Below are 14,804 nucleotides of genomic sequence, written 5' to 3'. Positions count from 1 at the left end.
CCAGTAGTCCAGGAGCCAGACCCTTAACTTCATCAGGTAACAAACATTACCTGTTCATATTTCTACAGTAGGATTGTGATGATCGCTTTAAAATCTCTTGTGCTGATTTTTATCTTTGTTTTGTGCTGTTGGCTTTGCGCTCAGACCTAAGTTCAAAGAGAAAGATTACTGGTGTTCTCATTTGGATAGGGATTTATCCTGGTGTGTAACATCAGGTTTATATTGTTTAATGGCAATTATGAGATATTAATTATTAATAATTGACATATGAAATTATCTTGTGGGCCAGATATAATTGTGTTGGCACCCGTGTATTAGTGGATTGCATAGACACAGATGTTATTTATTATTAGTTTTAAGTGATGATAACATGTTAGAATTTCACACACCAAACGTCTTGGCTGTGCTGATAATACATTTAACCACACAAGTCATATGTGTGATTCCATTGAGAATGTTGTGCTTTTCCTTGGAGGGACACTTTTTGTAATTCTGTTTGCAGACGTTTCAGTCAGTCATCGCTGGGGTCCTTTAACCAAGGTCTGCCTCAGCCCATGTTTTCTTCCAAAAACATGAAACTACAATCTGTGTCTGGCTGAAACCGATGAAAGCTTGAGCATAGATTTGGCATTCCAGAAAATATTTGTATCGCTTATAGCATGTAGGCCATTGCTAATTGTTTACCATATAAGTAAGATGGTTCTCATGAACATGGCAGATGTTAAGAGGTTTAACAAATAATAAAATAGATGACAGAATAAAGGATTCCCTTGTTTGTCAGCACTGTGGTTTGGAAAGAAAAAAAAAGTCCAAGATATGGTAAACTACAGCCTCTTTGACTACTTTAAATCACACCAACCTTTGTCCAGGTCCAAGAATAAAGATGTGGAGCATGAATTAACATACTGAGAATGAGCTAAATATGTCTACTTGTAATGTTTATTTGTCACATTTGTGGAGCAAAGGGAAACAGTCTGATCAAATAATTTCTTCTATATAACAGGTATCGAATCGGGTATCGATAAGCTGGAGGAGGTGGCTGGGGAGAGGGAGGTCTGGGCCTTAAACTGTCCCCTTAGTGTTTATTCTGATTAATTATGAATCATATTGCAACAACAAGTTAAATTAATCACATTGTGAAAAATTGCAAAGACTTTCACCTCCACATTCTGTCATCATTGGTGATGACATCAACCTTAGCCATAGCTAAGTTCCTATGTTGTGTAGAGAGGGAAAAAAAATAAAAATCTATATCGTAATTCTCTAAAAGTTGATTCTGTTCATCTGGACGTAGCGTTTTGTGGGAGAAACGTTTCGTCACTCATCCAAGTGACTTCTTCAGTCTCAGCTGACTGCAGGTTTCCCCAACCTTATAAACAGTACATTTGCATAATGACTGAAACCAGCGCACTGAAGGAACAATGGGCTGGGAGGTCAGTTCCTCAATCGTAATTATGCAAATTCTCATGACCATTGATCAACAACCACTGACCAAAACCCACTGATCAAAACCCACTGATCAATGGCCATGAGTACCATTCACAGAGTGTTGGGGAATGGCTGCAATCACAGCATTGTAAGATGGCGAAAGATGTACTCTTAGGCCCCCTCCTCGATTCAGAGATGGTCTTTCCCTTTTCACGTAAATGGCCTCCTTGACTCCGCGCTCAAACCAGCGTTCCTCCCTGTGCAGGATGTGTACATCCTCATCATTGATAGAGTGTCCACAATGGGCTTCCTCACTGGGTCAGCCCATTGTTCCTTCACTGGGCTGGCCCAGTGAAGGAACTATAATATAGGCATAACATGAACTGTTCAAGAACTTGCCCGACAGAGGCTCATGTAGGAACACAGATGTCTGAAGCAGTTGGATGGGACGTGAGCCAGTCTTTAACCTGTCTAGTAGAAAGACCATATGATTTTGACTATGCTAATGTATGAATGGCTCAAATTTTCTGTTATATCCAGTGCCAGCAAGCTGGAGTTGTGTGATGTTTTGTCATCGTCCTGTGAGAACGGGGGTATTTCTACCACTGCGAACACAACTGCTGTGTGCCACAAGTAAGAACAGACAACTGTGGAAGTCACCCCAGCATGATTCTCTCGAAGTTGTAGTTTTAAAACAGCTAATGTTGTTTGTGATTTGGTATGTGATGATCATAGCATTGTTTCCATTAAAAAAAAGTTTAGTAGTCATTGTCGTACAAATCCAAAACTGCTCTTCTTTTGCTCCATGTCTGTTCACTACACCATTACATTCTGTCCTGTCTCAGGCCTTCCCAGCATGTACCACTGATTGCATGTTTCTGAGAGATTGGTGATTTGAATCTGTTTTTGTTCAACACGGTCCCCTGGCTCTGAGGCATTGTCAGGCAGTGTGTGCCAGCAGTCCTGGTGCCATTTTGTCTGCATCTCTGTATGCAGATTGATACCCGGGGCATTTATCAGCTGCAGGTCCACTGCACTGAGTCCCATGCCAAGTCAGGTGGAAACCTGTGACTGGCAACAAACAGGGTGAGGGAGCGTTTTAGAGGCAGTGTTAAAATTAACCAGCATAATGAGGAAATAAGTGACTTATTGGCGTCGCAGTCATTTCCTTCATTAAGGTTGATATTTATGAGCATCCATCATGGGTGGAGCGGCCAACACTGCGGCTCCAGGTTTATGGAGCGTGGATTGTCACCTTGTTCCAATTATCTGCTACCTTTGAATGTGTTAATGTTTAAACATTAAGAGAAAAGGACACGGCACATCATTAGCCGCTGTGCAGTGTGGAAAAAAAAGGAAGAAAAGAAAGAAAAAAATCAAAGAAGAAGCATGGCTGGGCTCTCCAGTGTCGTACTATTTTTATTCATCATAGCAGCAATTAGCTGATTAGAGCACGGCTGCTCAGTGGCAAGGGAGGTGGTGGAGGAGGGTTACATGCCTTAACCATTACATGTGTTATCACAGTACTTAAATGATGCCATCACAGTACTTAAATGATGCCGGGCCACTGTTTCTCAATCAGTTTCAGTTTTATTGTGTGTCCATATAAATGTGTAAAATTAATAAAAGCTTGTGTCTTTATTTCTGGGCAGCATTTTTCTACATTCATCATCAATAATTAACAGTCAAAGAAGAGATTTGTAATAAAAATAACTTTCCATAACAGTGGTTACTGATGATGCCTGTCTAATGAATGCAAGATTTAGAATTCATATTAGTAATTGTACAGACTAACAAAAAAATCAAACCTTTTTGAAATCTTAAAATGAGAAATACATTGACAAAATCTGGAATTCTTTCAAGACTCATTAAAAATAGATGTGGTTAGCTTGTAACCCATGTAGACGCCATTTACAGAAAAACAAAATCAGTGATTCTCTGTCTAACTACTCTACTGAAGGAATGATCAGCACTCTCCTAAGATAATTTCCCCATTCTGTCTTTTGATGTATGACTTGCTGTGCAACACATCATACAAAAATGTGTTGCATGTGTCCAACTTGCGTCAGATTCAATGAATGTGAAGGCCATGGCAGTGTGGTTCTCAGCATTTTTGGCTTGTAACCCCTAAAATGAGTTTTCTCTCATGTGGACAGATTATTGTTGGCTTTATAAGTCAGCTGAAATCGGACTTGTACAACTAGTCATAGATTTCTTTTTTTTTTTTTTTTTGTGAGTATTTAAGAAGCTTTTGATACAATTTTGAGTCAATCCAATTATGGAGCCACTACATCCACGTAGGGGGGAGCTTGGGATGAATATAGGGTCTGACAAAAGTTTGGACTTTGGGATTTATTTATTTCGTCTTTTAAAATCTAACAGTTTACCTAAAAATGAAAAGGATAATTACCACCAAAGTGTTATAATAACTTGCTCCATGATAGAAAAAGAAGATGTCTGTGGATGACTGATATCCCTCTGAGAGAAGAACTTAATCTCAAATTGGTGCTCTGACTGAGCTTTTCAAACATCAGGGGTTCGTTGCAGTATGGCTTTGTTCTGGTATAGTGTTTTTTCTTTGTTGTTTGGTCTATAAATTCATGTATGACAGGGATATGCAAATAATGTTTTAAAGTCAATGTATATAAAAGCAGTTTGGAAGAGAATTAAACATAAGAGAAGTTTCCATTTTCTATGAAATGTGCACTGGGTTGAGTTTCACTGCACAATTATGCTAAATTGATTTCCTACAGATGCATCATACAGTTTTTTCTTTGTCGTTCCACCAGTACATAGCCACAAGAAATAATCTAATCTCCATCTGAAAGTAGTCCTGCATGAATATTTTCATCCTGTCAGTCAGTGATTATGGGGAAAATTGCTTGTGTTGATTCTTTCATATTTTTCATTAGAAAGTCAGACCTGGCCATACACTTCCAAGTCATTTTAAGTCTATTTGCATGACTATAAAGAAAAATATGCTATGAAAGCATCACCCCTTGATGCTTTAAGTTTGGCATCTTTGGCCATCACTATTAATTACTTATGTATTTATTTTAAACTGGACATGACAAAAGTATATTTCCAGTTACAAGGTTATTAATATATTCTTGAGTAGGTTTAGGAAAGGAAAGTGGTTTGACTTGAATTGGATGCTTTAACCCCGTGAGGTCTAGGTTATCACTATTGAAAACCCCAGCCTTAGGTCCTAACTATGTTCTGAAGATAAGCAAAGAAACATTCTGGGGGGGGAAATGTAGTTTTTGATGTATGTCTGTTAGAATAAACACTGTCTCTGTCTCCTGTTTTTAAGAAATGACTTTTATATTCCCATAACATATATTTGTTAGCTCCATCGGCTATCACCGAAGATGACTAAGGCTACGTCCACACATATCCGGGTATTTTTGAAAACGCAGATTTTTCTATGCGTTTGCACATTTGCGGCGTTTTCGGTCACTGAAAACTGAGATTTTTTAAAACTCCTGCCAGGGTGTTGATTTTCGAAAACTCAATTTTTGCATTTACGTGTGGACGAGGAAAATGGAGAAAACGCAGCGTCAAAGGTGTGCGCCTTTTTTGACGTCACACTGTGCACTTGTTTCAGTGAAATGGATTTCTACAATGGTCGACTTAGACTAGGGTGACCATATTTTGATTTCCAAAAAAGAGGACACTTGGCCCATTCATGAAGAACATGAAGAATAATACTGTTTGCTTAAAGAAATGTTTAACACATTTAAACAATGGCTTCTCTGTGCGGTTAATGAATGGTGAAACAAAAATGTCATATAAGCTTTTACAAGTCAACAAGGGCAAAAAATTACTAGGACCGTACAAGGGAAATTTATTTTGCAGTTTATCTGAAAAGCTCCACTTGCACTTTGACGTCTTTTAAAAATCATCAGGCACACTGCTGCGCGCTGTCTGTCCGATCTGTGAGCGCAGAAGAAGCGCTCACAAAGCATCAGCTCGGGGATGACATCACACATATGTAGGGATGGGTATCGTTTAGGTTTTATCCGATACCAGTAACAAACCGGTACATTTGAAACAGTGCCGGTGCTTAAAGAATGGAGAACACAAAATTGGTCCAAAAACCTCTCATGTTCAGCTGTTTTTTTGTAAAAAGATAACAATGTTAGCCTTTTCTGCAGCTATAGGGCATATATGGTATCACTCTTGGCTGGAAGCAGTGCTTAAACAATGGAAAAAACACAAACCTTGTCTAAAAACCTCTCATGTTTAGCTGTTTTCCAATTTTTCTTTGGTCATTTTAGCCTTTTTGGCAAGGGTGAAGGGAGTATCTGCCATCAAACAAGAAGACAGCCGCATGTAACTACGACGGTGTTTGCTAGTTCACCTTACATGCATTAATGTAATAACGTGGTTAACCTACTCAACGTAAATTACACACAAACAACATTAAGCTACTCACGCAGAGAAGAACGGCTGCTGCTGCCATCATCGTCCGTCATCATTTCTGCTACACTGGCAGAGCTAGGGGCCAGGACTCTCCTCTTTGGGTTTTTGGGAGATGTTGCTAACTCCAGGTCCGATAACAGGCAACCCACCCGCAGTAGATGTGCACGTTGTGAGGTCTCGCAGCAAGCTATCAAATACAGCGCATTTCTCAGCTTTCAAAAAAACGCTATGCGTCACCAGGTGTTTCATCGGATTTGAGGTGTTACCTCCTTTGCACAGTATCACCTTAAAGCACTTGTTGCAGGCTGCTGAGTTTGCATCTTTTGCTGTGAAGTACAGCCAGACTTATGACCGTTTCGCCTTGGGCATTTTTAATCTGTAGCTCTGCTCTAAACCCGCCTACTATCCTCGGAAATGTAAAATGATTGGCTAGAATCTACAGGGAGTGCAGAATTATAAGGCAAGTTGTATTTTTGAGGAATAATTTTATTATTGAACAACAACCATGTTCTCAATGAACCCAAAAAACTCATTAATATCAAAGCTGAATGTTTTTGGAAGTAGTTTTTAGTTTGCTTTTAGTTTTAGCTATTTTAGGGGGATATCTGTGTGTGCAGGTGACTATTACTGTGCATAATTATTAGGCAACTTAACAAAAAACAAATATATACCCATTTCAATCATTTATTTTTACCAGTGAAACCAATATAACATCTCCACATTCACAAATATACACTTCTGACATTCAAAAACAAATCAGCGACCAATATAGCCACTTTTCTTTGCAAGGACACTCAAAAGCCTGCCATCCATGGATTCTGTCAGTGTTTTGATCTGTTCACCATCAACATTGCGTGCAGCAGCAACCACAGCCTCCCAGACTCCCAGACACTGTTCAGAGAGGTGTACTGTTTTCCCTCCTTGTAAATCTCACATTTGATGATGGACCACAGGTTCTCAATGGGGTCCAGATCAGGTGAACAAGGTGGCCATGTCATTAGTTTTTCTTCTTTTATACCCTTTCTTGCCAGCCACGCTGTGGAGTACTTGGACGCGTGTGATGGAGCATTGTCCTGCATGAAAATCATGTTTTTCTTGAAGGATGCAGACTTCTTCCTGTACCACTGCTTGAAGAAGGTGTCTTCCAGAAACTGGCATTAGGACTGGGAGTTGAGCTTGACTCCATCCTCAACCTGAAAAGGCCCCACAAGCTCATCTTTGATGATACCAGCCCAAACCAGTACTCCACCTCCACCTTGCTGGCGTCTGAGTCGGACTGGAGCTCTCTGCCCTTTACCAATCCCGCCACGGGCCCATCCATCTGGCCCATCAAGACTCACTCTCATGTCATCAGTCCATAAAACCTTAGAAAAACCAGTCTTGAGATATTTCTTGGCCCAGTCTTGACGTTTCAGCTTGTGTGTCTTGTTCAGTGGTGGTCATCTTTCAGCCTTTCTTACCTTGGCCATGTCTCTGAGTATTGCACACCTTGTGCTTTTGGGCACTCCAGTGATGTTGCAGCTCTGAAATATGGCCAAACTGGTGGCAAGTGGCATCTTGGCAGCTGCACGCTTGACTTTTCTCAGTTCATGGGCAGTTATTTTGCGCCTTGGTTTTTCCACACGCTTCTTGCGACCCTGTTGACTATTTTGAATGAAACGCTTGATTGTTCGATGATCGCGCTTCAGAAGCTTCTCAATTTTGAGACTGCTGCATCCCTCTGCAAGATATCTCACTATTTTTGACTTTTCTGAGCCTGTCAAGTCCTTCTTCTGACCCATTTTGCCAAAGGAAAGGACGTTGCCTAATAATTATGCACACCTGATATAGGGTGTTGGTCATTAGACCACACCCCTTCTCATTACAGAGATGCACATCACCTAATATGCTTAATTGGTAGTAGGCTTTCGAGCCTATACAGCTTGGAGTAAGACAACATGCATGAAGAGGATGATGTGGACAAAATACTCATTTGCCTAATAATTCTGCACTCCCTGTAAAGTGTATGCCATCTCAGGGGGCGGGGGAAGCACCGAAATAAAGCACCGAAATGTGCGCTGCTTTTCGGTCTGGTTACTACCGTTTATGTCAAACCGGTACCCATCCCTACACATATGCACTGCACTGGTCACTCCACTTTATTGTCATTGATATTTATATTTAAAAAGTGCAATACTGTAATTTTCTGCTGCTCATTCCTGTGCAATATCCCATCTGCCCTCCCGTCATATTTCTTTTCAAGATTTTCTTATTTAATCACTAGTGTACATATATTTATATTTATAGATACATATATATTTAGTCATCTTTTCTCTTTTTACCACGTCTCTCTAATATTTTGCTCTTTACTATTTTTTTTATTATTTTATTATATTTTATTATATTTTCTTCTACTGTACCATGCTGCTGAGTGACTGCTGCTCGTCAAACACATTTCATTGCAATGTTGACTCTGTGCTAACTTGCATATGACAAATAAAACTTAAAACTTAAAACTATGGTTCCTCTGTAGGCCTATAGAAAAACCCAGACATTTTCATCAATCTTGGACACCGCGGACAGAACGTGAAAAGTGGACATGTCCAGTTGGTCACCCTAACTTAGACAAAATACTGTTACTGTTAGTTTCACTCTCTGTAGTTTTTAAATGCTTACATATACACGCACACAGTTATTGTCCCTTCACACAAGACTCCTTTCTGCTTCTATGCGCCATCTTTGTTTACTCTTTCCCACCTATGCTTCTAGACTTCTGATTGGCCAACATTCCTACACGGTTAGGAATATATCGCCACCTGTTTCTTTGGCATGTTCCTAGCAGCATTTTCCTTCGTTTTTGCGTTGACGTGTGGACAGGATTTAAAAAAAAAAAAAAAGAGGAAAATCTCAGTTTTCAAAAATACCCATGTACGTGTAGACGTAGCCTAAGATGAAATATCACAGGGTTAAATGTTACACATTGAGTTATATATCAAGACATCATATGATTAAATAAGTCTTTTCTATCGATTTTCATTAGTAATTGCGTTTGGCTAAACTGTAGGAAAATATTACAATTAATTCAAAAATATAAAACTTGTTCACAGTTATTTCTTTTCAGTCATGTACTCTTTTGAATTTAAGCATGACCTATTTTAAGGACTGTTATCACACTGGGGATTCACGTAATAAAATGTCAGTACGGTTTGATTTACACTGCAAAAATGAGCTCAGAAGCAAAATACAAAAAAAAGATCCTGAATATTCCTGTGGCATCTCACTTTAACACTGCAAAACACAGCGATACTCCATTACAATATATTAATATACTGGCATTATAGTCTGTTCTCTGTCCCAGGACATTAAATACTTGTGTTCTGTCAAAGCTGCTTGTGATACCCTCTGGCTTTAGTGCAATGATGCACTGGGTCTAGCAGTGGAAGACAGGCCACACTCTTAACTCTTCTCAAATCAGTGCTCGTGCAGGACCCTGTGGCATCGTGGTTTTTTTGTAACTGTATTGTGACAAAATGGAAGTATTTGACCATGATGGGATATTTTTTATGTAAGTTTTCTTATGAGTTATTTTTACTATTTCATTTTTTCACTTTCTTTTTTGATGTCATTCTTTGTAGTTTACTATTAGTTGAACACCTGTGTAAGATTGAGCTTGTCTGTATATTTGGGTCAGGTGTTTCTCATCTTCCTTTTGAGAATGCCTGATAGAGTATGTATGAGGTTCATGTCAGGCATATTGGCTGGCTGATTAAGCACAATAATATCATGGTCAGAAAAGCATTTGGTTCAGTTTTTGCAAAATCCTGTTGGAAAAGCAAAGTCGCATCTCCATAAAGCATGTCAACAGATGGAAACATGAAATGCTCCTGGTAGATGGCTGCATTGACTTTTGGCCTGATAACATACATTGGATCAGCCAACACCAGCAGATGGCATGGGAATCATTACAGACTGCACACTGGACTTCAAACACCTTGGATTATGTGCTTCTCCATTCATTCTCCAGACTTGTAGTCACTAATTTCCAAATAAAGAGGACTTTGGAATACTGAGCCACAGTCCATTTCTTTTCTGGTTCTTTTCATTTTCTCTTCAAGTCAGGTTTACGTTAGTATACTGTGGCACTTTGCAAACAGCCAGCCTTTTTAGTAAAGGCCTTCTCTGTCTCACCCTCATTGTGGAAGGTGTCAGTGATCATCATCTGAACAACTGTAAAGTCAGCAGTCTTTCCCATGGCTGTGTGTACTGAACTAGACTGAAATATACATGGTATTTATACTGTTTGAATAGCAATAATTCAATATTACAGTAATTTGAGATATTGAGTTTGTGAGTTCCATTAAAGGGCAAAATTTGATTTTTTTTTTTCAGATTTTTCTAATTCAATTTTTCTAATTTTTTAGATGGACCTGAAAACAACTATTTTTTCAAAAACCACCCTCCACCTTAACCATGCTAAAAATGATCCTACGTAGTTATGAAAATGTTTAAAGCTAGCTTTATACAGAATTAAAACTTTACATGAAAATTTAAAAAAAAGGCAAATTAAGAAGTTATTGAAAACACTCTAAAAGTGAATGTTACAGTTAAACAAATCAGAAAAGATGTATGTGTAAATGTTATGCCCATAGTTCTGTATTATTTCCCAGCTTTTACAGCGCTAAATACATCTGAGGGCCATGAATGAATATGGATTAACACATCACATAAATGTGCCAGCTGATCAGTGATTGGATCTGAAATCATCATGTCCCTTGTTTCTGTAATTATTTTAAGGTGTGTTGAGGATATAACGGTGATATGATTACTTACAGGAAGTACATGTCGTAGCATTGTGATAGAGACATACTATACTGAGAAATGTCAGCAAACTGTATAATTTCCAGTCATTCACCTCCCTGTCTGTTTGTTTTATGTGTGGCTCTTCTATACACCCGCATCCATTCATTTACCCATTTAACAAGGACAACATTGATTGAGAGAAGTGGTGAGAGTGCAGATTCGATTTCAAGGGACAGGATTGGATTTGATAGCGGGGGCATAATAGCTCTCATTGGCTTTTATGGCACTGAATAGCTTAGCTGGAGCTGTCTTGATTCGACTGAGGTGTAATTCTGAGAAGGATCCCGGGGATGGCAGGAGCACAAACATCCTGTTCCCCATTGTCCCAGCCCACAGAACTCACTGTGCTTTACCCAGAAGAGATGGCCAAATGACAAAATGTGAGTCTAGAACCTTTCTTTGAAGGAAAAAAAAAAACATATGAAGTGTAAGAGTCCACGATTCTAATAGTGCGCTTAGATCAATGAACTGTCAACCATCAAAACGAAAAAAACAGAGTAACCTGCCGTGAATTGTCGTTAAACAAAGGGGCATGCTGGCGCCAGCACAAAGGCTGTTTTTGTGTCGACTAAAATCCAGGCCTTGTGGCTGAGATAAGATGTATTCAGACTCCACAGCCACAATTTGGGTAATCAGTCTCCTCCTAATTCCTCTCCACTTGTTCCGCTCTGATTTCATTCATCTGCAAATTGCTCTGAGAAGAAGAGTTTTGCTCGGATGGGGGATGAATTGTGCTCTGAGTGTACTCTGCTTTTCTACAATATGTTAGCTTCTGATGAATGCCGATGTCAAAACACTGTCCACTGAGCAATCGTTTTAAATCTGAAAGTAGTTGCTGTTATCATCTTGTTTGTAAAATAAAATTCACTTTTCACTGCTAAATTGCGTATCCACCTGATACCAGAACAATGATGTCTTTGTTTCCATCAGACTACCTGTTCTGCTCTTATTTTTTCCCCTTAAAGAAACAACTAGGATGGTGAAGTAACCAGGGTTTTGTGTTATAGGTGGTGCCACAGGTGATGCTCAACCAGATGCTGTACCTTCGGTACAGGGCACCCTGCCCCACTTCATCCAGGAGCCGGAGGATGCCTACATTGTCAAAAGTAACCCTATCAAGCTGCGCTGTCGAGCTGTGCCTGCCTTACAGATCTTCTTCAAATGCAATGGGGAGTGGGTTCATCAGAACGAGCACTTCTCTCACGAGTACAAGGACCTCAACACTGGTAAGACAAAGCTTTTTATACTTCCACACATGATGATGATAATAATAATAATAATAATAATGATGATATACACTTCCACATAAAGCTCTTGGTTTTAATGTTTAAAAAGTAACATAAACTTGTAAATTAATTAAATTAAGCAAATGATGCTATCTATCGAGTTTGTGTACTACTGAGCTTTTGAAAACTGTTCAGTAACACCAGCATTTACTGATATTTATTGTTAATAACTGTTATTTACTATATTCAACTACTCTTTGGTGTTATCAGAAGACAAGAAATTTAAACTTTTTGCTAAAGGGATTCGCATTTTACATGGTGACAGTCTGTGTGTTGAAACAGTTTTTAAGCTTACATAACAACAGTATTAATATTGTTAATTATAAAGTTAAAATAAATCAGTTTTATTTGAATACCTGTTTTTCACAAAGGAAATTCAGCAAACATGAAAACAAAATTTGACAAAGAAAACTTGTTTTATGTCTCCCTCAGAAACATTATGGATAAACTAGATGATGTGTTCAAGTCAGATGATTGCATACGTAAACAGTTCTCCATTTTAAAGGTCTCTGCAGAGATCTGTAGCATCTGTCAAAGCAAACACTGGTGTTCCAGTTTAGTAGTTTTTTTTCCCCACGGTCTAAAATTTCTTTCATTTATTTAGTTCGAATCATCAAAATGATTAAAGAATGTAGAAACAAAAGAAATCTAACATAATTTAAACTAAAACCTTGCCTTGCCTTGACTAAACTCTAGATAAACATATTTTGACTATTTCAGAAAAATGAGTAAAGCTCAACTACAACCATGATTATGTAAACTAAATTACAAAGTTACTATGGATATTTCAGCTAAATATATGTCAACTAAAATGATGCTGAAGGAAAGTTTACTTGAATTTTGCTGACACTGAGGAAAGTGCCATTGACCTACTCACTGGTAACCCTGACCTCAAGCAATCATATTATCTCATATTAATATTTATTCATTTGTTCTCCCATATCCTGGCATCAGAGACCATGTTAAATAATCATTCTAACAAAGATCAAAACCATCTTTTAAAAAATTAGTTTTGCCATATTTTCAGACCTTCTCGCCAAACCAACTCCTCTATCTGGTAATGTGGGGAACCACAATGTTCTCAAGTCCACTGAGGCATTATAATCTCTGCAGTGTCTCCCAGAAACACCTAGAATTCATCCATGAGGCATCCTGGTTATTTGCCTGAACCAACTTAACTGGCTAAAACCATAAACCCATTTCAATTACGGTAAGAAGGTTCTTGGTTTGCATCCCAACTGGGGCGTTCTGGTGGACTTGGCAGTCATGACAGTCATGAAAATGACTTCAGGTCCTGACCACAGCAGCTTAGGCAGACCATCAAGAGAAATATCAGTGTGGCCTCAGATGATTTAAGGCAACAAAAGCAGAACAGCCTCAGTAATCATAGCTGGGCCAAGCAATATGTGAAGTGCTTATTTTAAGCTCCTTGCATTACTAGATGGAGGTTTATATACTGTACCACATCAGCCTGATTTCAGCTAGTTTCACATGAGCCGTCACTCACAGCAATGAAGAAGACCCATTTTTAAATGCTTTTTCTGGTATGATTGCACACTCTGAAATAGTGTTACAGCAGCAGTTCCCCTTGACTGCAGCTAAATTGAAAATTAATAGTTAAATTGCATGTTTGATGCACATTTGATTATTAAATTACATTTTTGATTCATTTTTAATTTAGGAAGTGCTTCCTTTGAGCCCATTGAGTAGATGCTGGTTCACCGTGTTGTACTGCAGTTCCCTTGGGTGGAGAAATTTTAGAAGGAAACAGTCAAATAGCTTTAATTTGGAATGAACACAGAAATATGTGAAGATACTGAAACATTTACCTTCAAATTTTGATTCATAAACCCAACTTTGGGCAAACTCTAACCATGATGGATGTAAACCATGTGAGTCAAATTTCAAAGAAAACCCAGTTATATTCCATCTGGTGCAAAGAAGTTTAAGGTGCCATCTTCATACAAAAGAAACTTTTCTGCAACACAAGTAGAAAAATCCTTTCCATCAACTAACTGTGTCTGTTCTAACTTAGAATTTTTTCTTGTTGTTTATAATAGTTCACATTTTACATGAAAAAAACTCACTGAGGAAAAGGAACTTTCAACAAACTAAAATTATTTAACTATGCGGTGTCCAGTGTGTGGCATCCAGACAACAAGAGCTGACTTAAATAAATACATACAGTTTTACAAAATCAATTTTTAATTCACCAGAAATGAGATTCTTTTGGTGAACTATAGAGAATTTTTGCTAGAAACAAAGTCAGAAGCAGTGTGATCTCACTGAAGCAGCAACAACAAAATCACTCTTAGGGAGAATGGTTGGGTAGATTGACTGATGGGCCAACAAAGCGTTTCATTTAGACAAGAATGTTTGTTTGCTGCGAGTTTCCTACCAAGCAGAAGAAAGGCTGCCAAATTTCTTCCACATTGTTTTAACACCTTTAGAACGAGTGAATGCCAGCTCAACAGCACTGACTTCCAACAGGAGGTTATAAAATGACTTATAAAAAACGGCATCACATCAACGTTGTGTAGTAGATTTGTGATTTCAGTAGTTCTTTTTTTCTCTGCCTATATATGGATGGTTTCCTTTATTAAGACAATGTTCCTTCCCTAGTAACTACTCTCCCTAGAAAGAGTTTGCCTCTCTCTGTGCTCTTTTTTCAGCAAGTCAAACCTAATAAATGGTTAGACTTTCTAATAAATGGCTTTTCCATTTTGTACAATAGTGCCCCTCTTTGCAGACATAAAATATCACTGTTTTATACAGTAGGCACCAGAGCCAGTAACCTGTAAATCCTACATGTAAGCTACACATTAG

General features: G+C 38.5%; 1 protein-coding gene across 2 annotated transcripts in view; it reads left to right on the top strand.

Moving 5' to 3' along the window:
* The window catches only part of LOC146562113 (netrin receptor UNC5D-like), a 300,501-nt gene that overhangs the window by 98,632 nt on the left and 187,065 nt on the right, over window positions 1–14,804 (top strand). For both annotated transcript variants that reach the window (XM_085293595.1, XM_085293593.1), the window contains exon 2: window positions 11,700–11,918. In XM_085293595.1, the coding sequence (XP_085149721.1) occupies window positions 11,700–11,918 (219 nt within the window). The remainder of the gene's footprint in view (window positions 1–11,699; window positions 11,919–14,804) is intronic.

Source organism: Mchenga conophoros, linkage group LG12 (genome assembly GCF_057382185.1).
Source record: "Mchenga conophoros isolate Kocher_MC1m ecotype Shallow Benthic linkage group LG12, M_conophoros_male_GT1.1, whole genome shotgun sequence".
Lineage (NCBI taxonomy): Eukaryota > Metazoa > Chordata > Actinopteri > Cichliformes > Cichlidae > Mchenga > Mchenga conophoros.
This window is presented reverse-complemented; position numbering and strand designations above follow the sequence as displayed.